The sequence below is a fragment of the Lontra canadensis genome, unplaced genomic scaffold, assembly GCF_010015895.1.
Source record: "Lontra canadensis isolate GAN:19392208 unplaced genomic scaffold, GSC_riverotter_1.0 scaffold70, whole genome shotgun sequence".
Lineage (NCBI taxonomy): Eukaryota > Metazoa > Chordata > Mammalia > Carnivora > Mustelidae > Lontra > Lontra canadensis.
In genome coordinates, this window is record NW_022631064.1 from 770,401 (window position 1) to 798,201 (window position 27,801).

The 27,801-nt window shown below is 38.7% G+C and overlaps 1 protein-coding gene across 2 annotated transcripts in view; it reads left to right on the forward strand.

The window, feature by feature from the left end:
• The window catches only part of MLLT3 (MLLT3 super elongation complex subunit), a 279,058-nt gene that overhangs the window by 190,049 nt on the left and 61,208 nt on the right, over positions 1-27,801 (forward strand). For both annotated transcript variants that reach the window (XM_032880505.1, XM_032880506.1), the window contains one exon: positions 14,177-14,875. In XM_032880505.1, the coding sequence (XP_032736396.1) occupies positions 14,177-14,875 (699 nt within the window). The remainder of the gene's footprint in view (positions 1-14,176; positions 14,876-27,801) is intronic.

The window sequence follows — 27,801 nt, forward strand, 5'->3', positions numbered from 1 at the left end:
AGATCATGGTGGCTTGTTTCTTTGTGTTCAGGAATGTTTTTAAACTGTGAGTTCATATTTGATTTAACTGAACTTTGGGAATCCTGAAGTCTGAGTTCAGGGTACTTTTCTTTAGTAACAGATATGTGAAGGCTTCTCCTCAATTTCTCTTTCTTTCTTTCTCTCTCTCTCTCTTTTTCTTTTCTTTTCTTTTCTTTTCTTTTCTTTTCTTTTCTTTCTCCTTAGAGATTTTATTTATTTGACAGAGAGAGAGAGCACAAACAGGGGGAGCAGGAGAAGGAGAGGGAGAAGCAGACTTCCCGTCAAGCAGGGAGCCCGATGCAGGACTCAATCCCAGGACCCTGGGATCATGACCCAAGCCAAAGGCAGAGTCACCTGAATCATCTGAGCCACCCAGGTGCCCCCTTCTCCTTAATTTCTGAGAGACTCTGAGGTTCAGGTTTCCAAATCAGCTGTAGACTCCGGGTTTGGTCTTTGGAGACCTGTGAGAACATAGAGCTGTGTGTCCTTTGGGCAACCTCATCTTATGTAAAAGTGTGGCTCCCCGTTTACATTTTAACCCCTCCCTTCACCTCTTTTTCTTTTTCTCTTTCATATACTTTTCATTCTTAGAGTTTTTCTTTTCTTTTTAAATTTTATTTATTTGACAGACAGAGAGCAGAAGCAGACAGAGAGGCAGGCCGAGAGAGAGAGGGGGAAGCAGGCTCCCCACCAAGCAGAGAGCCCGATGTGGGGCCCGATCCCAGGATCCTGAGATCACGATGTGGGCGGAAGGCAGAGGCCCAACCCACTGAGCCACCCAGGCACCCCAGAGTTTTTCTTTTTTTAAAAATAAGCCCAGCAAGGAAGAATTTTGTAATTATCCAATATCTAGTTGTCTTATAGTAAGAGTTCCCAGAGAGTCTACCATATTGCCCGAGTTAGGTTTTTTCCCCCAGAAACCATTGTATATCTAGTTTTAACATAGGTCTTGCCATATGCTGGAGGCTCAATGTGAGTGAGAGAGAGAATTAAGGAGAAGATCAGAGGGAGAAACAGACTTCCTGTAGAGCTGGGGGCCCGAAGCGTGACTCGATCCCGGGATCCCGGGACTCCGGGATCATGACCTGAGCCGAAGGCAGTTGCTTAACTGACTGAGCCACCCAGGTGCCCAAAATGTTTTTGTTTTTGTTTTAAATTTTATTTATTTATTTGTCAGGGAGAGAGAGAGAGAGCGTGTGCACATGCACAAGCAGGGAGAGCAGCAGGCAGAGGGATAAGCAGGCTTCCCACTGAGCAAAGAGTCCAGTGTGGGACTCGATCCTGGGACTTTGGGTTCATGACCTGAGCTGTAATGAATAACTATTGAGACAAGAGAGCATAACTGTGATTATATTTTCCCATTATTTAATTGTGTCTTCTTTTGGATTTTTTATTTTTGCAATGACTTGTTGAATTTCTGTGTGCCAGGAACTCCCAGCTACTCCATCCCCATGTATGTTGAAGATTGACTATTCTCTATGAGTAACAATTGCTTATCAAGCCTCATTGTCAGCAATTTAGCTAGTACTAAAAGAGAAGACTACAGTGATCTGGCCAATATGTTTTAAAGCTTATTGAAGAAGAAGGAAATTGTACAAGGCTAGATTTATATAAACCTAGAAAGAGGGGCGCCTGGGTGGCTCAGTGGGTTAAGGCCTCTGCCTTCGGCTTGGGTCATGGTCCCAGGGTTCTGGGATCGAGCCCCACATTCGGGCTCTCTGCTCAGCAGGGAGCCTGCCTCCTCCTCTCTCTCTCTGCCTGCCTCTCTGCCTACTTGTGATCTCTCTCTGTCAAATAAATAAATAAAATCTTTAAAAAAAAAAAACAACCTAGAAAGAGAAGTGCTATAATTATTACTTCAAGTTTCTAGTTTCAAACCACATAAGTAAACAGAAGTTTACTTGAAACTGCAAAGTCTTCTAAATATAACTAACTGTTAACAGTATTTAAGTATAATTTCAAATTTAAGCCATAGCAAGTCAGGGAATGGTCTATGAATAGGAACATTTTAAACGAGATTGGATTCTGAAACAAAAGTACTTTATAGTATATATTACATAGCTGAAAGTCATTATTTGAGAAAGGAGGGCATTTTAAAATTTTGTCTCCTTGGAATACTATTTTGTAGAATACTGAATATTTTTGCCATTGATACTTTACAGTTACATTTATATTTACATGCAATTACAGTACTTCAATATATTTTTAATATTGAAGAAAATATTAATTGGGTTTACTTTTAGTGCTTTTGAACAAAGGGCTAGGGAAATGAAAATTTATATACTACCTTTTCTGTTCACTTTAGAACTGAAAGAATGTTCACTTGTTTCCATTTCTCAATTGTAAATATGATTTACAGATTTATTTTCTTCATCTTTAAATTCTGTAAGTCTAATGAATAAAACTTGGAATGGAATCTAAGTATCCTAAGCTAAATCTGTAGATTAGCGCTTGATTGCAGTTTGCTCAAAAACAAAAATAAAAAGACTTTCAGACTACATCAGTAGGGAAATAGAACAAATTGTAAAACACAGGAAGATAGTGGTCATTTACTTCAGTAGTTTCTCTTTTTTCTAATGCAAAATTTATTTCACAAAGTCTCTGAAGTGCAAATGGGTACATGAAAGAAGAGAGAATGTAAAAGTTCATGAAAACATTTATTTTATATCAAAATAATTCGTGTGCATGGTTTGAAAGAATTAAATAGCAAAGGATGGTATTTAGCAAAACCCATAAGTCCTATATTGTATTTTTTCCTGATCTTTCCACTTCCTGGAAGGAAACAATTTAACTATTTCTTCTCTTTTCTTTCTCTTTCTCTATTTTCTTTTTTTTTCTTTCCTTTTCCTTTCTCTTTTTTTCTTTCTTTTTTCTTTTTCTTTTCTTTTTTTTAAAAGCTTTACAGTTACTGCCGCAAATTTCCAATTATATGCTTTTGCTTCTATTTCTGTAAGAGACTCTAACCCATTTGCTCCATCTCCTTTTATTCCTAGTATGTGACATCATTTTAAATTCTTGTCTTGGCTATAACTTGGAGATACACACATTTTTAAGGACTTTAAAGTAGTAACCGCTGTACTCAGTGTGAGTCTCAAACTCAAACTCCAGGATCAGAAGCTGCATGCTCCTCTGACTGAGCCAGCTAGGTGTCCCTAACTTTCTAGATATTGAACCTAGAACCTCACTTTTTGTTCCACCAACTCTGGACGGTGCCTCTTGCTTCTCAACTGTGGAAGCTCAGAGTATCCTACGTTCCTTTCCCTTCTCTGTTCCTGTTTCTGCCTTCTGCGTTTGTCATGCAGACATTTATTTCTTCGTTGTCGCACTTGATAACATTGTGTCACGTAACACAGTTTAAGTTTTCTTGGTTATCTGTAGTAGTAATAATAGTAGTAATGAAAGCACTTACAGAGTTTCTGCTATGTGCCAAGCACATTAATTACAAGAAGTAAATTAATTATGTAAGTTTCATACAAATAGACAAACAAACAGAACTTTACATATTTTAAATTTATTTAATCATCAATCATCAAGTTGACCTTGATGGTTTAGGTGATATGGTCTCCATTTTACTGACAAATTTAAGTCTCTTAGCAAGTGTTCAAGCTGATTAGATTAATTTCTACAAGTTGAAAATCAGTAAACACAGCGCACAGTTACGAGTAGTTAAAATGTTTGACAGCTAAGGTAGGCACTGTTACTCTATTTCCTTACACATTCATTTGTTTTGGGCCTTTAAAATTGCCTCCTTGTTTTTGTGCTAAATTTCTCAAATTCCCTCTTCTTTTAAAATACCTTTTATGGAGGCCCTTATAGGATCCTTTAGTTTTCATATTCAATGACTTCCCTACCCTACTCCCTATGGGGGTGATCATTTATTTGAGCACTCTACACTTCTGCCACTTCAAATTATGTAGTGTGGCAGGCTTTTACATTGATTTCAAAAATGTTGAATTGTGAGATGAGATGGATCTTACACTTTTGTGATACTCTTTATAATAATTGGAGGTAACGTGCTCTGCAGGGTATTAGAGGAAAGGTTGATTTTTCAGTGTCACACAAGCCCTCTGACCTTAGCCATTTTAATGTCTGTTAAGTTTAAAACAGTTATTTGGTAATGAAAGACTCAAAGTTTAAGCCATATGAAACATGTATAGAAGAGCCTCTGATTTCAGAAGAAGTGATTTGCCACCTTCCAAAAACTAGTATGTTGTACCCCTCTAATGGAACTAAGTCGAAGTTCCTATATGTGGTTCTGCCTAGATGGCAGGCATGTTCAGTGGTGGTGTTTTTAAGTCTTTGAGCCCCTCCCTCTTTCCACCCATCCTTTTTTCATTTCCAGCTCAGGTTATGTTGGCAGGTTGGTTTCAAAACCAGTTAACCTCTGAAACATTGGTAGGAGTCTACTGGTTGAGAGTATGGGCCCCGGAGCCCGGCTACCTGGGCTTGAATCTTATTTCTACCACTAACTATAGATTGGTCTTTGGGCATGTTGTTTTCTGTGCCTCAGACCCTTCCCTGGTCGAATGGAACTAATAATAGCTACTGCACAAGATTGTTGAGTTAGTCATTACAAAGCTGCTTGCTACATCAGAGTCTGGACTAGTAAGCATTTAGTAAACTATTTCCACTGCCTCCATGATCACCATCCCCCCAGGGCAGTAGTCCTCTAAGTGGCCTTTCTTCATCTGTACCCACCTGTAGCCTCTCCACCACATTGCTACCAGGTGATCTTACTAAAATGAATAGTTGTTCATACACACTTTCTCCTTAAAGTCCTCAAGTGTGTCTCTTCTGCTTTTGTTATGAGGGCCAATCTATCTGTCTTGAAGAATTGGCAGAACTCAGCCTGGTACGGCTGAGGGGAATCCATTACTCTTCTAGATTCTGTCCTTGAATGCTCAGTATCATCTTTTGATTGTCTTTCATGTTATTTGTTGGTTTACGCTTACCTAAGAGGGCGATTGCTGTATCTTTTGTCATTTGTGCAAAAGCCACCCTTTACTATATTTCTGTATATTTCTTTATTAGTGGACTAGTATACAGATCTAGGCAAATGGAGGAATTTGAGGATGTGATTCTTCATTTTTCTTAATCTGTCTCTTGCTCCTCCCTGGTCAGGTCTAGAAGAGGCTTTATTTTTTCTTCCCTGAGCTGTGCAGGTATACTGTAGAGTTCCTTCTAACTTCTGGTTGAGATTCACCTCCCAAAATGATGCAACATTATAAAACATAAAATAAAAACAAGTAAAACCTTCCAAAGCATTGTTCCCTGATAACGGCAGACTTTTCTTTTTCTTCCTCATATATATGTATAAATATTTGATGTGCTTTTTATGTACAGGCCACTTAGATTGTTAGTGAGTGAAAGACCCCTGTTGCTCTTCTCAAGTACTATTTCTTTTCCACTTGCATAATGTTCTTTTAGTTCCCTACCCACTGACTGATAAATGTTTTATTTTGGGCCTTGTCACTTCCAGTTTTAGCCTTGGTGTTCCTAATTTTGGTTAAATTTTTTTTTCCTCATTAGTTTTACCAATTGTTACTGAGATGTTTTCTGTTGTACAGTCTTAATATTTTTTCATAGAAGATTTATAAAGTCAAATGATGCTAAAAAGCCCATAAAAATTATCAGCAGTCCACTTTGCTCTACCATTCCCCTCATCCTACCTCCCCCTGCCCCAACTCTGTGGCTATTTTTGGGGGATATTTATCTACCCATTTTGAAATATTTATAAGTTGACTATTCCCTCAATTTTATTTCTTTTATAGTAGATCATGATTTTAAGTTCAAGAAATTCCACCTTTTCTAGTTGACTTAAAAAAGAAATTGTAGATCTCCTTTAAGTCAGAATTAACTTGGTAAATTTCTCCTTAACATTTGAACCTTAAATATACATTTAAGGCCATTATTTTAAAGCATAAATGTTCATGAAATTTGTTTCTTTTACTTTCTTCATTATATTTGGTATTATAATTGCATATTTGTGGATCTTTTTCTAGTTTTTCAGAGTGAGTACTAAGTGTATTCTTAAACTTGGTTCCCCTGACCCTTTCACCCGCCCCTTCTTTTCCTTTTTAAAATAAATACAATAAAAGGTGTACATTTTCTTTTTAGCATATGCTTTGCCGTGGTCCTAGATTTTTTTTACATGAAACGATCCTTTCATTATTTTCTTTCAACTGCTTTGTCTTGATTTTTCTAATTTTATTAGAGTATGACCAACCAATATAATCTGTTCAAGCATTTAAAAAAGATTATTTTAAAGTTCATTTATGATACCTTTACAATTGATTTTTTTTTCATTGTTTCATGGGCACATACAAAATTGTAAACTCTATGCAAGAGATGGAAAGTTTTATATATAATTATTAAATCAAATTTCAGGGTTGTTTCTGCCATGTTCACTATGTCTATTTCATTTCCTTAAATCTGTCCATTTCTGACAAAGATATAGTGATTTCTTGTTTCAGTGAAATGTTTTTCAAGTTTTTCTTAAGTATTCAATACCTTTTGGTTTATATGGCATAGCTTTTAAACTGTTTATGCTCTTTGGTCCTCTTAACCTTGAATTCTACATTGTGTGATATGAATGTAGCACTCATGCTTTCTTTCTTTTGGGGCCAATTAGCAGATAGTTCTTGGGCCATTCCTTTATCTTGAAACTGTTCTCAGTTGTTTGATGTTGTATTTCTTATGAACAGTCTGTATATGCCCTTTATCTTTTTAACCCCGTCTAACAATCTTTCAGTGGGAAAATTCAACTTCCTATTTTATTCTGTGAGTAATACTTGATTTTTATTACTTTTTGCCTTGTTCATTATTTATATTTGTGACTTTTTCCATTTTTCTGGATTTCGCTTTCATTTTCATGTTGATATTCATTTCTGAGTTTCCTCCTGTTTATGTGGCAGTTCTGTACTTTTCCATTTCATTATTGGCGACCTTCCCTTTCAATGGCTCATAATCCAATTTTTTTTCTACTTTGCCATGTAAAAATGATACCAACATTTTCCCTCACCTTGATACTCCAACCTTCTCTAACATACCTGAATTTCTACAGAGATAATTTAATTTTTTAGATCCAGATTTTGGTTAGCCTTTTGTGTGTGTGTGTGTGTGTGTGTGTGTGTGTGTGTGTAATTCACATTCAGCACTTCTATTACATATTCCAGATTGTTGATTATCTACTTGGATTTCGTTCTATATAGAAAGTAAGGTACATTGCACTCCTATTTCCTCTCCTCTCCATCTTCCCACACATGAAAGGTCTCATTTCTAATTCAGTTACTGTTTGCTAAAATCCCTTCTCAAATCCTTTCTTAGATGGGGCAGTGGGTGATGTGCTCTTTGAATACTTAAATTTTGGCAAACACTTCTTTCACACTGACTGTGTGTGTAGGATGTTTGGGTGGTTCTGCTTTTTCTCTCAGCACTCTCAGTTTTACTGTTCTTCTCATTTGCACTGTTACAAAGTCCCATGTAATTTCATTCTTTTTTAAGTTTTAAGTAACTATTCTTTCTGATAATTTGTAAAGTTTTCTTTTTATCATTAAATAATGTTGAGGAATTTTAGCGTGATGTTCTTGAGTGTGTCTCTTTCATTAGTCCTGCCTGGATCTTTGAAGAGCCCTGTGAGGTTGCAACTTAGTCTTTCCTTTTTTTCCATATTACTTTAACTACTGCTTCACTCCCATCTTTTCCTTTTCCTCCTTCTAGAGATTCTTCTGGAACTTTTCCTATGGTTGATACATCAGTTAGAGTTCCTCAGTCTGTTCTTCAGGTTCCTTCTCTTTTCCATTAATGATTTTCGTCTCTTTGTATTTTACTTTATGCCTGAGATTTCTTCCAGTTGATCTTGATACCATCATCTAAAGTCTGTCTTGTCCTTTAATTTATCTACTGAATTATTCAGCTTGAGGGTTTTAGTTTTACATTTTATTTCACATAATATTTTAAATCCATAGAAACTGTTTTTTACTCTCCATGTGCCTATTCTGAACTAATGATATTATTTTTGACCTCAGTGTTTCGTCTGTGTTCTTCAGAAAATCTGGTAGGTCTGTTCTCTCCTACTCTCACTAGCCCTTAGATATGTTATTTATATGTGCGTTGGAGTTCAGGTTGAGTTGTTAGGAGACCTTAGGTTTTTGTAATCCTAAAAGTGATGAACAGTACAGGCATCTCAGCCTCTACTGTAGAAGCAGGCATGTTGTGTGTTTCATGTGTACACACCTAGGAGACCCTCTACTTTCCTTCTGGTCTCTTTGCATTTCCAGCCTCAGGAGAAGACCACTCTTTTCCTTTTTCCCTACAGTTGAGCGCCTCCTGAATACCTTCGGAACAGGGAGGCTGACCATACTTGTGCACATTATCTGTGTGCCCAGCTCTTCTGAGTCTTAGTGAGTCCAGAGTAAAGCAAGCCCCGTATCAATCCTCTTTCAAGAAGCCTGTAATCCCATGGCCACATTCTTCAGGCCCCATTCACAATCTGCTGGTTCCCAGGGTTGACTGGTTCAAGAAGGTCAGTGGGTTGGATTTGGGATCAAAGTTGGGGGAGGTAAGTCAAATTGAAGGTCCCCCTTTTTCCCAGAATCCTGAATTTTTATACTTTATTTGTAGCTTCAAATGGTCTTTCACCCCTCCAAGCCATTTGTCATGTGTTTAATGGTGTTGCAGGAGAGATTTTTAGTTTGAAAGCCTATCTTTGACTGCTTTACCCAGTCTTTCGTATGCATAATCTCTTGGACTATATTACAGTTTCTACAGTTTCTTTTCAGATGTACTGTGGACAAACGTTTAGAGGAGAGTTTATTACTTTTGGATAAATAAAACTCTTCTGGGAGAGTTTATTTGTCCACATTCAAATTTCGCTGAACAAGATAAGAATGATCTGAAAATCTTGCACCACACAGAAGCTAGTTGAAATAGGAGAGAGACCAAAAATAACAGCATAAGTAAAGAGAAGAGACAGGAGCTGGAGAAAGAATCAGCTTTGCATTATCAGTGGTATTAGGAAGAAGACATGGTGATAACACAGTAATCGAAAGCCACATATAATCAGAAACCTTATTTTGTCCACTAGTTAAGACCTTTTTGCAAGCTATCTACTAGAGTTGCTAGTAGTATTATGAGTGATTATACATTAAAATGATCCATTCTGTTCCAGAAAATTAAAACAAGGAAGCTTTCAGTAGCATCTGAGAGAAAAAAAGAAAATACTGTATCCTATATTGACAGGTAGTAAAGTTAGTGCAAATATGTGTATGTATGTTTAAACACTCATTTGCCATACATTTTTGAAATTTGAATTATTCACACTTGCACTCCCTAATATTAGTATTCAGTTTGTCCTAATGAGCCTCCGGCAAAGAGAATTTGAATTACACAAGACGCGTAAACTTCACATTGAATGGTACTTAGTCTGTTCTGCTTAGTGGCACTTCATTTTGACGTTAATAATTTTTTTAAAAAAGATTTTATTTACTGGGACGCCTGGGTGGCTCAGTTGGTTAAGCAGCTGCCTTCGGCTCAGGTCATGATCCCAGCGTCCTGGGATCGAGTCCCACATCGGGCTCCTTGCTCGGCAGGGAACCTGCTTCTCCCTCTGCCTCTGCCTGCCATTCTGTCTGCCTGTGCTCGCTCTCTCTCCCTCTCTCTCTGACAAATAAATAAAATCTTAAAAAAAATAAATAAAAGATTTTATTTACTTATTTGACAGAGAGAGAGATCACAAGTAGGCAGAGAGGCAGGCAGAGAGAGAGAGACAGGGAAGCAGGCTCCACTGAGCAGAGAGCCCGATGTGGCCTCGATCCCTGGACCCTGAGATCAGGACCTGAGCCAAAGGCAGAGGCCTAACCCACTGAGCCACCCAGGCACCCTTGACATTAATAGTTTAATAAAAATTTTCAAAAGCCAATGACCTTATCTCCAATATATATGGGATAGCTAGGCTGAGAATTAGTAAAAGCTTTTACTCTGAGTTTAATTCCTGACTTTGCATCTAAGTCTCTGTTGTATGGTCATTGCATGTATGACTGTGGAGTCAGGGGACAGTACATCTGAACTTTGCCATTTATCACAAGGCCAAGGACAATGAAAATGTTGTCCAGTATACTAGGGACCATCCTTCCACCTTTTTGTTATTCCTGAAATTTTTATTTATCTGGGGTGTTGTTACGGAATATGGTTTTCTTTTTACTTCTCAGTTGTCTTAATTTAAAGAAAACTTCTTGGTAAAGGGGCAGGTGCTAGAATAGCTGGGTGGCTTGCTTTTATGAAGATTTTTTGGGTTGGTGAAAAGCTGACAGTGGGCATTAAACACCTAGACCAACGTGGGAGTAAAAAGTTATAAAATTTCTGGAGTTTTATACTTAACATCATATGTATGTAATTAAGACAAGAATTTAGACTTTCTTTCTTTTTTTTTTTTTTTTTTAAGATTTTATCTATTTATATGACAGAGAAAGAGATCACAAGTAGGCAGAGAGGCAGGCAGGGAAAGAGGAGGAAACAGGTCCCTGCTGAGCAGAGAGCCCAATGCGGGGCTCAATTCCAGGACCCTGGGATCATGACCTGAGCCCAAGGCAGAGGCTTAACCCACTGAGCCATCCAGGTGTCCCAAGAATTTAAACTTTCTGTGACACAAAAGTCTGTGTCATATACCACTACGGACTTTGCATTAAGAATTCTTGTTTGTCCTATGAAAGGGTTTTAAAAGTCATGGAAGGACCTCTGTAGAAGTTTTTTTTTGTTTCTTTTGTTGTTTTTTGGTACTGAAATTTACTATTTTTTAATGCTTAATATTTGAAAACATGTTGGTAGGTAAAAAATCTGTATTTTTAAGAGTCACGTTAAAAAAATATGTGTAATACTCCTTGAAGGTTGATTATTAAGCAGCAATGCTTGGGTGTTCTAGAGCCATAATTAAACTACTGATTGCAAATTATCGAAATTCAGTGAGTCAACAAACCAATTAAAAAAAACTGACGGATATTAGATTTCAAATGTTCTTCCTTAATTTAGTTTGCCCATTATACTTTATTTTAATTATTCATAGTATTGCTTAACATGCCAGGAAATGTCTTGTAATGGAATTTATAAAATAATGTAGTTTCAGTAATATGAATACTATCTTTAGCATTCTGCTTTTGAATCTCAATTGAGATATTTTGTAAGGAATTATCTAGTTTGGTGCATAAAAGCATGTCATTGCATAGTAAATTTCTCCATTTTAGAAGTTTGAAACCAAATGCTCACTTGAGAAAAAGAAATGGAATAATTGGTATTTGTCATTTTGTTGTTATTATTGAACAAATGAGAAAAAAAAATTGTGAGAAGAAAAAATACATAGTCCCACTACTAACATAGAAAAATAATTTTTCATTGAGTAGTACCTTTTTTTTTTTTTCTTCTTCAAGTTTTTTATTTAAATGCCAGTTAGTTAACATACAATGTGATGTTAGTTTCTGGTGTAGAATTGAGTGATTCCTCACTTGAGTGATTCTTCACTTAGATACAAGTGGTGCTTATCACAAGTGTACTCCTTAATCCCCATCACCTATTTCACCCATTCCCCTCCCTCCCAAACATCTGTTTATTCTCTGTATTTAAGACTCTTATTTCTTGGTTTTTCCTCCTCCCCCACCCCCATGTTCATTTGTTTCTTAAATTCCATGTATAGGAGTGCCTGGGTGGCTCGTTGGTTAAGCATCCGACTCTTGATCTCAGCTTAGGTCTTGATCTCAGAATCATGAGTTCAAGCCCCACATTGGGCTACTTTAAAAAAAAAATTTCCACACGTGGGTGAAATCATACAGTATCTGTCTTTCTCTGACTGACTTGTTTCGGTTAGCATAATACCCTAGTCCCATTCACGTTGTTGCAAACAACAAGATTGACAAGATTTCATTCTCTTTTTATGGCTGAATAATATTCCAGTGTGTGTGTGTGTCTGTGTGTGTGTGTGCGCGCGTGTGTGTATTATACCACAGCTGCTTTTTCCATTCATCAGTTGATGGACATTGGGGCTTTTTCCATAATTTGACTCTTGTCAGTAATGCTGCTATAAACATAAAGGGGCATGTATCCCTTCAAATTAGTATTATTTTTAAAAGATTTTATTTATTTATTTGACAGAGATCACAAGTAGGCAGAGAGGCAGGCAGAGGGACGGGGGGAAGCAGGTTCCCTCCTGAGCAGAGAGCCCAATGTGGGGCTCAATCCCAGGACCTGAGATCATGACCTGAACCGAAGGCAGAGGCTTAACCCACTGAGCCATGCAGGTGTCCCCAAATTAGTATTTTTGCATACTTTGGATATATACCTAATAATGCAATTGCTGGATCGTAGAGTAGTTTTATTTTTGACTTCTTGAGGAACCCCCATATTGTTTTCCACAGTGACTGCATCAGTTTGCATTCCCACCAACAGAGCAAGAGTGTTCCTTTTATTCCATATCCTTGCCAACACTTGTCATTTCTTGTGTTTCTGATTTTAGCCATTCTAATAGGCATGAGGTGATATGTCATTGTAGTTTTGGTTTGTATTTCTTTGATGATGAGTGATGTTGAGCATCCTTTCTGCGTCTGTGGGCCATCTGAATGTCTGTCTATTCATATCTTCTGCCCATTTTTTAACCTGATTAATTGTTTTTTGGGTGTTAAGTTTTAGAAGTTCTTTACATATTTTGTATACTAATCCTTTATCTGATATGTCATTTGCAAATGTCTTCTCCCATTCTGTAGATTGCCTTTTAGTTTTGTTGATTTTTTCTTCATATAGGGTATTACTTTCTGATGTTTATTGATATATATGCTTTTTTTTTTTTTTTTTTTGGCATGGATCCTAAAAATGTTGTTCATTTTAGGGAAAAGCATAACCCCTGCCCAGTTATCTTTTCTGTATCATGCCAGATATTGAAAGGATACAAGATTGGGATATATGTCACTGATTTTAAGTGGGTGAGTTAGAGGTACAGCATAATAAGGAAACCATGGAGATGTAAATTCTGATTGAAAATTTGGACATTTATTCATCATTGGTTCCATTAGGAAGTCAAAGTAAGCAAGAAAGAGCTTTTCTTTTATAGTATTGATGCAAGGTTTTCCATGTTAAGGATCTACTTCTTACTCTTACTATTAATGGTAGAGGTTCACAAATAGGTTAAATATGGATTTAAATTTTGTTCCTAAATAGAAAGGTTCTATGTAGGTTATATATTCTGGGGTACTTATATGAGTGAAAAGTAGGTAATACATTTAGAATGGAATAGGCAGTGATGAACTCTTTCCTTATTATTACACAACAATAATTACTAAGGACTTCGCAGTCCATTTAATAACTATCAGATAAAATGTTTCTTCTGTTAATTTTTTTTCTTTGCTTGTAGATGGGAGACATATTTCTTAACTGTTGAAATTTGGATGGCAAAAAATAATTGCCTTTTATCTCAAATTGAGAATTATTTTCTTTCTTGAGTCTTGTGACTCTTTATATTAAGAAGCCATTTAAAAGTTAATATTGTCTGTGACCCTTGGCTATTTTTCTGCCTCCTTCTCAATCTTCGCTGGAGCTGAACGCTGCTCCCCAAGTATAATCTGTGCTTTGATCCCTCATTGTTGTGGTATTCTCTAGTCCCTGGTCTCCAAGTACTTTCTCATTCCTCTCTTCCTGGTAATTACCTGCTTATTCTTGAGTATCTAGTTCAGGCTTGAATTCTCCCCACATTTCTGAATTCTTCTTGTCCAGTGCCCCCAGTGGAATCAACGACCCCCTTGGTTTTGTTGTCCTGGCATGTTATCGGTGGCTCTTGGACCCAGCATGACTTCTAGCTGTGTCCTATTTAATAAGAGTAGAGGCCGTGTGTTAGGCTTCTGTGTATCTTCCAGAACAGGCCCTTAGTGAGCAACTGTTGACCTGAGATGCTTAGAGTGCCATGCTTGTTGTGACGAGGCAGACAGCTGGCCTCCCCGAATTCCATGACCCTCGTGCCCCTTGCTCATGGTGCTCCTCACGCACCCTGTCCCCACCTGCTAGATCGAGGCTCTGGTTGGCAAAGAGCTTTATCGTGCAGGTGGGACGTGCCAGGATGCTGGCTCGCACCTCCCACTTGCTCCACAGCTCTGAGTCCCATCTTGTTGTCCCATTTCTGCAGGACCCCAACAGGAGCATCCACACCAGCAGCAGCAGCAGCAGCAGCTGCAGCAGCAGCAGCAGCAGCAGCAGTAGCAGCAGCAGCAGCAGCTGTAGCAGCAGCAGCAGCAGCAGCAGTAGCAGCAGCAGCAGCAGCAGCAGCACCAGTTTTTCAAAGCCTCACAAATTAATGAAGGAGCACAAGGAAAAACCTTCTAAAGACTCCAGAGAACATAAAAGTGCCTTCAAAGAACCTTCCAGGGATCACAACAAATCTTCCAAAGAATCCTCTAAGAAACCCAAAGAAAACAAACCACTGAAAGAAGAAAAAATCGTTCCTAAGATGGCCTTCAAGGAACCGAAACCCATGTCGAAAGAGCCAAAACCGGACAGTAACTTACTCACCATCACCAGTGGACAGCAAGACAAGAAGGCTCCTAGTAAAAGGCCCCCCATTTCAGATTCTGAAGAACTCTCCGCCAAAAAAAGGAAAAAGAGTAGCTCAGAGGCTTTATTTAAGAGTTTTTCTAGCGCGCCACCACTGATTCTCACGTGTTCTGCCGACAAAAAACAGATAAAAGATAAATCTCACGTCAAGATGGGAAAGGTCAAAATTGAAAGTGAGACCTCCGAGAAGAAGAAATCAACGTTACCGCCATTTGACGATATTGTGGATCCCAACGATTCTGACGTGGAGGAGAACATGTCCTCCAAATCTGATGTGAGTAGCCTTGTTGGTTTCCCTCCTTTCCCTTGTTAGTCTTCAGAGTCTGTTTCACGTGGCTGCAGGATAAGGAGCCAGGGAAGAAGATGACAGCTGAGCCATAAAATGGTAGCATGGAAGTGCTTAGAAATGAATTTCCTTAACTAATGGAAAGAAGGAAATGAAATCGTTAAAGGATCTGCACACATTTGGGCAGTGATTTAAATTGTTAAAGGAGAGATACATTCCATAGTATAATAATGGGCCATTTGAATTGTAGTAGAAAAACCGAGATGCTCATTAGAGCTTAGTTACTGTGCTTTTTGATGATTGCTGGTTTAGGAAAGTGAGAAGAATGCAATGAAACTTGAATATATGAGAAAATGAATTTAAAAGAGAAAGTTAGGAAATATTGGGGTGCAGCTCTAATGTTGATGTTTTTGATTGGTGCAATGGAGTAATTTGTTTACAGGTTGGTAATAGTGTTTTTTTCAAACAGTTTTAGTTTAATTGAGGTCACAATGATTCATATCGATTTAAAATGAATAATTTGCAAGATTTCAACTTACGTATGTACTCGTGAAACCAGGTGGTGGTATTTTGAAATTTGAAACATTTAATTTTGTTTTCATTGACTAGCCATTGATTTGGGAGAGGGCGGGGAGTGGGATCTTCATTACGTTTTTGCCGATTGGTAGGATTATCGTTTGTGGATGCCTAAAAGATTATCTGACAATCTAACATCCCTTCAAAATGTTATCTAATGTTGAGATTTAAACTAATAATTACAGATTTCTTTGAGTTGAAAGGGATTTTCACATGATCTGTTCTAATTTCCCACCGGTGTAAGGAATCCTACGCTTCTAGCAACAGAAGTATTAGTAATTTAAAAGGTATTACATTCCATTTCTGGAGAAAGAACATTATTTACTATGAAATCACGCTCACTTTGTTACAAACTTTTGCCACCTTTAGTTACTTATTAGTCATGATCAGTCCAAATAATTTCCTTACTTTGGCTTGCCAGTATTTCTAAACGATGATCAAGGAAGGTGTCTAGCTAAAACTTACTAGCAGTTTGAGAATATTTCTCTTTCTGTTCCATGGGTTCACCATATACATGTTCCTAATTCAAATGCTAGGAGAGGTGGGGGAACTTCGTAGCAGATTCTCTCTCCTGCATTTGTGCTGGAGAGAAGGGCAGCCAGGGTTAGGACTTGGCGTCAGTACTGATCCCAGTTGGCAAGAGACTACTTCCTTCTCTGCAACCCTCTACAACTAATCTTGAAAAAAAGATTTTTTTAAGATTTCATTTTTATTTATTTTAGTGAGAGTGTGAGCAAGCAGGGAATGGGGAAGCAGAGGGATAGAGAGTGAGACTCTGAAATAGACTCCATGCTCAATGTGGAGCCTGATGTGGGGCTCCATCCCACAACCTTGAAATCATGACCTGAGCCGAAACCAAGAGTCGGTCACCTAACTGACTGAGGCATCCCTAATCTTGAATATTTGTTTAAAAGATTATTTATTTATTTATTTATTAGGGAGAGAGGGTGAGAGAGAGTGGGGGAGGGAGGGTGCATGCATGAGTAGGGCGAGGGACAGAGGGAGAAGCAAGCTTCCCCGTAGCAGGGAGCCCGACGCCAGCTCAATCCCAGGACTTGGAGATCATGACCTGAGCCGAAGGCAGATGCCCAACCAACTGAGCCACCCAGGTGCCCCCCTAACCTTGAAATATTAAAAGAAAATCAGATTGGGAGTAGGGTAGCATATAAAATACAAGATATTGGGGTCATTTGTCCCAGTGTTTGGTACATATTTTATAGTGATAGTTTATTGAATGGAGATGAGAACTGATGGGTTTGTTCAGTATCTTAAACATCTATTTTTCCTTCTGTGCTTTTTACTTAAGCTCTTCTTAATACAAAACTTGTTCTTAATGCAGATGTTATTTGGAAATTTTTTTTTGTATGTTTGACTTTTAGTTCAGATCACACTAAAATGTTCATTGAGCCTCTTGGGGTGTGATTAGTCCATCAAGATTGTCAGGTTTAGCAACTTTGTCTTTCTGTATTCTGACATGTTGTGATTCTTGTAGAGCAGAGGTTTTCAAATAGTGGCTTGTGATTCACTAGTGAGCCATGAAACCGATTTAGCATGTCATCAGCAGTATTAAAAAAAATCAGAATGCGTTGTAATTAGCATGGGTAAGTAATGGTTTTTAAAAATTTCATTTCATGGGATGTGTGTATTCCTTATTTTAGGTCATGGTCAAATTCTGAAAGGCATCTTTCTTGAATGTTTGCTAATTTATGAGAAGATCAAATGACATTCATAAAGCAAAGCTCTTTCTACATGAAATTATCCCAAATAATCATTCTCTTTAGATAACTCTGTATATTCTTGTTTTTATCTCTTGCTCCCTCCCTTTTATGTATGATTTATAAGATATGGCTTTTCATAAACTTTATATTCAACTTAGTATATTTATCTAAAGCAGTATCTTTTTTTTTTTTTTTTAAGATTTTATTTATTTATTTGACAGACAGAGATCACAAGTAGGCAGAGAGGCAGGCGGAGAGAGAGGAGGAAGCAGGCTCCTTGCTGAGTAGAGAGCCCGATGTGGGGCTTGATCCCAGGACCTTGGGACCATGACCCAAACCGAAGGCAGATGCTTTAACCCACTGAGCCACCCAGGTGCCCCCAAAGCAATATCTTAAAAAATCTTTTGGAGTCAAGAGTTAGAATTATAATTCTTTGCAATAGGTAGAAAGGTTTCAAAAACAATTTATGAGCCACGTATCTGATGATTGCTACAGGAGTTTTTATAATGGGTTCTGCACATCAGTACAGAGAAAGCCACTAAAGACTTTTGGGCATTATTTGGGTATAAAACCCAACAGATACGCTTTCTTTATCAGTTTTCTGGTAGTAGTGCTTTTCTTCTTCTTGTTGTTGGTTTAATTCTCTGTGTGTAGGTGGTAAAGACAAAGAGAATTGACAAAGTGGTTCCAAATAAGCCAGTGCCCAAAACATCTTTCTGTGAGCAAGGGAGATAAAAAGGGGCTGAAATTCCCTTTATCCAGTAGTAGAAATCACCTTTGTTTGGCCTTCTTCCTACTTGGTGTCTCTCCTATGGGCAAGACAGAAGGAAGGGGAGGCCACTGCAATGAAGAGCCATGAGGAGCCCAGATCCTCCCTTGGCCAGTAACAGATTTGATAGCTTGAGACAGGCCCAACTTCAGGGGTCCAACTTCGTGATGTCCTGGGTGGTGAGTGTGTCTGCATCTGAGTAAGTGTGGTAAGATGACTGTAAGTCTTTACGGGATAAAGACTAACGTGCTTCCCAACCTCGTTATTTGAATATGAGCCAGACTTGTGTTCATTTATGGCAGATGGGGTAGTGGGGGTAATTTTAGACACAGCAGGCAGAGATCATGGACTTTGAAACAGAAGAAAGAGACAAAAAGAAATTGGAAGAGTGTGAAGAATTAAGAAGGGTGAGGGAGAAGAGATTATTTAGCTGGTAAATCTGTGAACACATCTTACCTCAGTGTATGCTAGTTATAATTAAAAGGAAGAACTTTTTAAAGAACCTTTTCCCATAATTAAGGTAGATTTGGGTTTTATATGGGAATAAAATCAGTGTTATCATGATGGATTTGGAAGCTCGGATTGTGATTCATATGGTTCTTTTTGGTTAAGATGTTTTGTACTTTGCATAGAAAAGTAGAAGTACATCCATGCCTACATGTTTTTTTGAGGGATCATTTATTAAGTGCTTAGGCAGGTAGGTAGGTAATCAAGTAATCGAATAATTAGGAGTTTATACTGTGGTGTTGGACAGGCTATGTTTTGAACCCCAGCTCTTCAGGGATCTTAGGCAAACATTTTTAACCTTCTGTATTTCTTAGTTAATTCTTTTGTAAGGTGGAGATCATAATAATGTTTATTATATAGTATTATTATGAAAATTATCAGTCTGGGTAAAGTATTTAGCACGTTAACCAAAAAATACTAGTTAACTATGATTATGTATGATGTGGCTTCTGGAAATCTTTATAACCTATAGCTTTGGAAGAGATTTTTTGCTCTTCATAAATGTAGAATTCTAGAGTCCTTTTTCAAGGGTCTGGGTTATATGTTTTTCAGGGGAAAAAGTACTTGGCATCTGTGTCCTATTGCTCTGAATTTTGTCTTGAGGCATATGGCCTTGATATGCATTTGTTGCATGGTAACGGGAAAAATAAAGGATGAAGAGTCTAAGTTTTAAATCAAAAGTTAATCCGAAGTTTCCCAGGATCTTTTTTAGCTTTTAAATTAAAATAGGTAAAGGACAAGAACATAGCTAGCACTGCATTAGGGAGGCACTCGGTTGTTTCTTTATTCCTGTTCCTATTAAAGGAAGACATCCGAAGAAATGACTTACCTTTGCGTGATTATCAATATTACACAGAATCATTTTTAAATACGTTTTGCAATCCCTGAAGTCTTTTTTCTTTTCTAAAGAAATTTAATATTATCACATGAAAGCCCATCAGTGATTTTTTTTTTCCCCTATAGAATTCAAGAGTTCACGGTGGGTGCATAGGGAGGCAGAAGGACTGGTTTATAGTTGGGTGAGCATTTCGCAAATACAGAAATCATGATAAGAGCATGTTTTCACTACGTCCGTAAATGTTAGCATTAATAGTATTTTACCTTCAAGAACCTAGGTAATCCTGTTGGAGTAAAGCTGTTCTGGTTTAGGAAATTACCATTTTGGGGTCATAATGGTCATTTATGTATGGAAGGTGACCTCACTAATGCAGCTGGAAGGGTGAGGATCGTATCAGCATCAACTAAAAGTTTATAATTGGAGTTTGTATTCACTTGTTTCAACTTTAATCGACAATTAAAAAGAACCCAAATTATCTGTCGCCTTTCCCATAATTTCCTAGGTTTTGTTTTTTCCATATAATTCAGCTTCTGAAAGAGAAGTCTGTGGAGTTGATCTTGTTTTGTGATAGAGGAAGTTTGGTATTTATAGCAGAGAAGGAGAGGAAAAAGAATAAAATAAAATTGGAATAACTGTTTATAATCAGATTTGGTTAGGTAGTAATTTCCTTATCATTGCCTTTGCTTTTTGCCTTGCTTTAATAGAGGTTTAATTGTAATTTAAAAGCACAGTCGTTAAAAGTTTTAATTGCTTTCTCCTTGAAAATGGGCAGATTACATTTGGTACAATGTTACATACTTCAGCCTGCAGTGTGTGGCATGAGTTTGTAATCCTGTCTTTCCACACTTGGCCTCAGCAGAGTGGCTTTCTTGGCTAAATCTTCCCGAGGAAAAAGGATGAAATCTCAGATGCCTTTTACCAAGGGTTGGGTGGTGGTTCAGCTACGCGATAAAGGCTGCAAATCACCTTAGCCAAAGTTTCTTTTGAAAAGAAAAAAAGAAGGAAAAAGAAACTTCCCTTCTTTTGTTGTGCCTCATTTCCTCCCACCCCACCCTGTTCCTTGCCCTGCTTAAACTGTTCGGGAGCTGGCTGTAAATGTCCTGCTGTTGAAGCCTTGGCCTGAGGTTTTTATGGGATGGAAGGTTGTGGCAGTCAGAGAAGAAGGTCTTTATTGTGTTTTCAAAGTGGCTCTTTAATGACTTGTAATTCCAGCACATGCAAGAGCTGTAAAGTCTGCAAGTATGGTGAGGGAGCAGCTGGAGAGGCCATTCATTAAAGGGCTGCCCTGCCTGATAGGGGGGGTTGGGGGGCGGGGAACGACTCTCATTTTGGACTCCTGTACTTTGCGTTTCGTAACTGGAGGTAAACTTATCTGAAGGGTTGCAGTTCTTCCTCCGGTAGATTCTGTGTAAGATGTGATGGGCAGAGGGGAGGGGATGGCCCAGCCAATCAACTGTTGGTTTCTTCAGCCACGTTCCTAACTTAGTCCAAAAAAGGAATTTGGAGCAGTTGCAAGGGAGATTTTTACTTTAAGACAGAGTTAGGGGCTTCCTCTCTTTCTTGTTTGGGTACCATACTTAGCCTCAATTGTTTCTCAGTTTTTAAATTAAATAATTCCTTAGAAGCCTTTTAGTAGCTGAGGGCCGTGGACAGAACGGGAGGTTCTATCATTGCAGAGTTGGTTACCATCAGTGATTGCCAACACTCTGCATTTTTACTTACTTGTATTGAATTGAATCTCTCAATAAAGTCCATGAGCTTCCTTTAAGAGCGCTCCATTGCCTGTTCATTGCATTACTGTTCCTTACTCCAGGGCCCATGATCTTTACCTAATTGTCTCATCTGTCATCTTTAGGCACAAAGATGTGATTCAACATGATCTTTGTGTGACCTGCATTCCCATTCCATAGAGACATCGTATGCCTGTAGTTGAACATGTCTTGAGTGCTTTCTGTGTGCCAGTCACCAGTCTAAGCACTTGACTCATTTTAACTCATTTAGCCCTCCAAACAACTTTGTGAAATAGGTACTATTATCCCCATTTTATAGATAGGGAAACTGAGGCCCAAAGGTTCAGAGACTTACCCAGAGTTGCTGGCTGGTGGATCCAGAATTTGATCCCACTTGTTCGCATGTTCACTTAAGAGGAATTTTGGAATGAAGCAAATCTGATTTTCCCATGAATTCATACTGCATTTGCAGAGATGGGCTCCATGAAGTTGGCCTCACTGCTGTGAAAGCCTTTGATGTCATAGCCTTGTTCCATTTATGAGTCCTGGTTCTCTGACCTACCTGTTGATTTGGGCTTTTACCAACAGCCCTCAGGAAGTGACAGGCTGTCCTTTGAGCTGGGTTTGGCACACATCCCCAAAATAAGGGAGGAGCTTTGAAATGTCCAGGAATCTCCGACTTCTCACATGGGCTTGCTGCAAGTACGGCAGACCCTCCCGGCTCTGGAGTTCACATTATTACATGAGCAGCACTGTTTCCTTGCTCCCAGAATTCTCGCTCTTGATTTTGCAAGTGTTTGTGTTTAACAGAGCTGAATTGTAGTATCAGGCTTTCCTGGAAGGCCCACCAGATAACACATGGTGTCCTGTAGTCCCACGATCACTTCTTTTTGAATCTTCTAGCTATATTTTGTAATCCCAGGTTAGACTGTCTGTAAGTTACTCAAAATGTGCTGTGCTTCCTGTGAATCATGAGGCAAGAGAATGCAATGGCATCGGTCGGACGGTGGTCTTCTTTTGGCGTCTAGGTAATTATTTCATCAGGTGTGGGAAATTGTCCTCCGTAGATAACAATTTATGACCGTAAACTTTCAAGGCAGCATCAAGGTCCACAAAGAAAAGTCATCCCCTGCGAGGCTACTCTAGGTCACTGAAGGTGACTGCACAGTGAGATATTCCCCCAGATAAAGTTGAAGATCCTTCTATTAGGAGAAGATGGAAAAGCATTTACTAATGTATTTGGGGACAACAAACTTTGCCTTTGAATTCTGAAGGTAGAGAGGATAGAGATGTGGGGGCATTGGGATAAAGAGAAATACTCAGAATTGGTGACACAGAGAAAAGGTAATTTTCTTGCCTTTCTTAGTTATGAGAGAAAATGTATGAGATCCTTGGATGTGATGTGATGTTATGTTATGTTACATATTTATTTAACCATTTTTTGGTTCAGGTATAATTACCATACAGTGTTATATTAGTTTCAAGTATAATGATACAACAGTTCTATACATTAGCACTCATCACGTTAGCTGTAGTCTTAATCCTCTTCACCTATTTCACGCATTTCTCCTACCCACCTCCCCTCTGGCAACCACCAGTTTGTTCTCTATATTTAAGTGTCTGCCTTTTTATGTTTCTCCTTTTCTCTTTGTTCATTTGTTTCTTAAGTTTTAGATATGAGTGAAATCATATGGTATTTGTCTTTCTCTGATTTATTTTGCTTATAATAATAGCATTATATCCTATAGATCCATCCGTGTTGTCGCAAATGGCAAGATGTCATTCTTTTTTTATGACTGAATAGTATTCCATTGTGGTAGAAAATGGTGGTATATATCACATCTTCTACAGCCATTCATCTGTTGATGGATACTTGGGCTGCTTCCATATCTTGGCTCTTGTAAATAATGCTGCAATAAACATAGGGGTGCAATTATCTTTTTGAATTAGTGTTTTTATTTTCTTTTGATAAGTACCCAGTAGTAGAGTTACTGGATCATATGGTAATTCTATTTTTAATTTTTTGAGGTACCTCCATACTGTTTCCCACAGGCGCTCTGCCAGTTTGCATTCCCACCAACAGTACACAAGGGTTCCTTTTTCTCCATATCCTCATCAACACTTGTTTCTTATGTTTTTGATTTTAGCCATTCTGACAGGTATGACGCAATAGAGCATCATGGTTTTGATATACGTTTCTCTGATGTTAGTCTGTTGGCCATCTGGATATACTCTTTGGAGAAATGTCTGTTCAGGTCCTATAGTCATTTTTTAAATTGGATTATTTGGTTCTTTTTGGTATTGAGTTGTATAAGTTTTTTACATATTTTAGATATTAGCCCCTTATCAGATATATCATTTGCAAATATCTTTTCCCATTCAGTAGATCGCCTTTTTGTTTTGTTAATGGTTTCCTTCCTGTGCAAAAGCTTTTTATTTTGGTGTAGTCCGGGTAGTTTAATTTTGCCAGAAGGGACATACCTGGAAAAATGTTTCTATGGTTAATGTAAAAGAAACTACTGCCCATGTTTTCTTCTAGGAATTTCATGGTTTCAGGTCTCAGATTTAGGTTCTTAATTCATTTTGAGTTTATTTTTGTGTATGGTGTAAGGAAGTGGTAGTTTCTTTAGGTTTTGTTGTTGTTGTTGATTTGTTTGTTTGTTTTTGCCTGTAGCAGTCAAGTTTTCCCAGCACCATTTGTTGAAGAGATTTTTTCCATTGTATATTCTTGTCTCCTTTGTATTCTGTTCCATTGATCTATATATCTGTTCTTGTGTTACTCCATACTGTTCTGATTACTACAGCTTTGTAGTTAATCTTGAAAGTTAGGATTGTGACACTTACAGTTTTTTTCTTTGTTTTCAAGATCATTTTGGCTATTTGGGGTCTTTTATAGTTCCATACAAATTTTAGTGTTATTTGTTCTAGTTCTGTGAAAAATGCTGTTGGCATATTAATATAGTTTGCATTGACTCTGTAGATTGCTTTGGTTAGTATGGATGCTGTAATGATATTGGTTCTTCCAATCAGTGAGCATGGAAGATGTTACTTTAAATTAATAAATAAATTGGGACGCCTGGGTGGCTCAGTCAGTTAAGCAGCTGCCTTTGGCTCAGGTCATGATCCCAGGATCCTGGGATCGAGTCCCATGTGGGGCTTCTTGCTCAGCAGGGAGCCTGCTTCTCTCTCTGCCTCTGCCTGCTTGTGCTTTCTCTCTCTCTCTCTCTCTCTCTGACAAATAAATACATAAAATCTTTTTTAAAAAATTAATAAATAAATTATTAGTGTGCCCTGGTTTGGGACCTCAGTGTTTAGAATTACAGTACTTTTTAAAAAAATTAAATTCTTGACACCTGCTTTATTCTGTGGCTCTTTTATGTGTTTATTTTTTTAACATGTGATAAACTGCTGTATCACTTTGAGTACCTACAAACATTTCCTTCTAAACAAGTTTATTTCTTTAAAATATTTTTTGATTACCTTAGTGTTCAGTAACATTCGCAAATATTTATGTGGTAGGTACTCCTGTATATAAACACCGTGTTAGATGGTACAGATGGTACAAAATTAGAATTTGGGCTGAGCTTAGAAAAAATAAAAACATGAATAGGATGGGGTGAGGGGCGAAGTAGGAAGGACAAGCCATTCTTGATCAGAGGAAACAACTTGGAAAAAAGGAGCTGATGGCAAACATAGCTAATTCTATGTTGTCCTTACTGAGAATGAAGAGAGATCTTATAAGTGAATCCTGCCACGAATTTATCAAACTGGCTTGCCAGGAATGAAGGAAGAAGGCTTATCAAACTCTATTCTTGCTAAGAGTGTGCTGGACACTGACTCAATCCCTTTTTAAAAAAGAAATTATTTCTTAAAGATAGAAAGAGAGAGACAAAACACAAGTAGAGAGAGAGGAGCAGAGGGAAACGGACAAGTGGACTCCATGCTGAGTGCAGAGCCTGACATGGGGCTTGATCCCAGGAACCTGAGATCATGGCCTGAGCCAAAGGCAGACGCTTAACCGACTGAGCCACCCAGGTGCCTCTTGATAGCCTTTTTTAAATCCATGCAATGTGTGTGATAGCTTTTGTTCTCATCTTACACATGTGGATGTGGCCGAGGCAGAATTTGAATCCACTTTTCACTAATGCCAAACTCCATGTTTTTTGGTACCATACCACCAATTAGACCTTATTGAGAGACAAATCATGTCAAGTGAAAACCACTATGGTACTGACAAAACCTTTTCCAGAAAAAAGTCTAGTTGGGAAGATTAATTAGGTAAGGATGCCACAGTTCAGTGAAAGGGTTAGAGTAAGAAATAAGATGTAGCCACAACACTTGGATACTCGGCTATAAATATTGGGGAGCAAGAAGATCTGCCTGTAATTTCCAAAATGATCAACTCATGCTTCCTATGCATCCATGCTTTTTCTAAGAAGGAGAATTACAGAAAGTATTGAAAAGCTGTGCTACCTTGGAGTTTATCCCAGGGTACTTGTTCACGAGTAAACCATGTTATTAGATTGTATTATATACTTTGCACTTGGGACAAGACATGGCAAGTGTTACTGTGAGAGGTCCCACGTACTTTACTTCATCATCTAAGGATTTTGCTCATGAAGAATCTGAAGAAGGAAGGTAGGGTCAGACTTCTACAAGATAGTGGTGTAGGAAGATTGTGGACTCGCCTCTTTCCATGGACACACCAAATCTACAGCTATATATGGACCATTTCCCTCTGAAAAAGATCTGAAAACTAGATGAACTGCTTCTCCAGACAAAGAGATAAAATAACCACATAAAGACAGGTAGGTCCAAGAAACCCAGGGTGCCAGAGGAAACTGAGATTCCCCTTTGAAAGGGCTGGCATGTGGTCTTATTCACTCTGAGACACAGCAAAAAAGAGCAGTTTGAAAAGTACCTAAATAGGAAGGAGATTCAGTTTCTAATCTAAAAGTATCTGCTCGGGGGGCAGGGGACAGTTGAAACTCTCTCTGGAGATGGAGGCACTAGTGGACACTATTTTTGCACTCTCAGACTACCCCGCTGGCACAGGTAGGCGAGCTCTGTTTTGGCACCCTCCCACTGCCTTGCTAAGACGGGGGTGGGGGGTGAGCAGTTGCAGTACTATCCTGCTGCTTTGCTGAAGCTAGAGAATGCAATGTAGTACTCCCCCACTCCCTGGCTGGGGCAGGCAAACATGAGTGATTATGGCATTTTCCCACTCCCAGCCCAAAGCCAGGGGCACTCTCCCACTATATTCTTGGTCTACAGATGCTTACAGTCAAGACATTTTGCTGCTGCCTTTCTGAAGCTGGTGAGTGTGCCACACCTCCAGCTGCCTACATAAAGCCAGTGAGCACATGCAGTCCACACAGAGGATACCCTTTGATCTCCTGGCCCTGATGGCCAAAGGGGCAGGTAGTCCTGAGCTCCACAAGAACGTAATAATCAGGCAGTTCTTGGGAGACTACAACAACTGCCTGGGCACTGCAGATAGTGGACTTAAATCCCGGTCCTCCTATGAAAAAGCCCTCTTTACTTAGAATGTAGCCTCAGCCTAAGAAGGCGGCTTCGGGTTTCCCATGCATCTAGAGGCTAGGGAGGTGCTTTCAGGGAATGTAAGCAGGGAGGCACATTCTTTTAAACCCCCATGGCCTCACTACAGCTCAAAAAGGCCTCCCAGAAAGGCACTTAACACATTTTTCTAGAGCCCTGATTTTTGCATCTGTCACTCGTGGGACACTTCCAGATCTTCTGGTCTAGATGCCAGAAGGGTGTAAAATTGCAGCCCCATAACACTATACATATTTGCATACTCTAAAAGCTCCTCCCTAGTGGTCTGTCTCCCGGTCAGCCTGAAACTAGGTGCTAAATGAGATTCCTCCTCTTGGAGCAGTGATAGGTTTTGCACACCCTCAGCAATGGGGGACACATCAAGAATAAATCAGGCAGTTTAGAAAATCACAAAGGTTTGAGAGACAACCAAGAGCTAGGGCAATGTTGAATGAGAAGGTTTATCACCTATGCAAGACCACACCTTCAAGCCTGAGAGAGGTAGCTGTTCAGCCTAATACATATAAACAAACACAGAGCATCCAGCAAAGTGAGGAAAGAGAAATATGTTCCAAATCAAAGAATAAGATAAAACCTCAGAAAAAGACTTTAATGATACAGAGTTAAGTCATCTATCTGATACAGAATTCAAAGTAATGGTCACAGAGATGCCCGCTGAACTCAGAAGAATGGAGGAACACAGTGAAAACTTTGATAAAAAGAGAGAGTATATGAGAAAGTAGCAAACAGGGGCTCCTGGGTGGTCCAGCTGATTTAGTATCTGACTCTATTTCGGCTCAGGTCACGATCTCAGGGTTTTGAGACTGAGCCCTGTGTCAGGCTCCACAATACATGCTTAAGATTCTCTCTGTCTCTCCATCCCTCCCCCTACAAAAAAACCCTAGCAAACAAAAATCACAGAGCTGAAGAATACAGTAACTGAATTGGAATATACATGATCAGCAAGCTGGGAGACAAAGCAATGAAATTAATTTCTCAGACAGAGCACCAGAAAGGAAAAAGGTTTTTAATTTATTTTTTAGTGTTTAAAATTTTATTTATTTGTCAGAGAGAGAGTAGAGAGTGGCAGGCAGAGGGAGTGTAGTCTCCTGCTGAGCAAGGAGCCCAATGTGGGGCTTGCTCTGGATCACGACCTGAGCCCAAGGCAAACCTTAACTGACTGAGCCACCCAGGTGTCCTGGAAAAAGATTTGTAAAAAG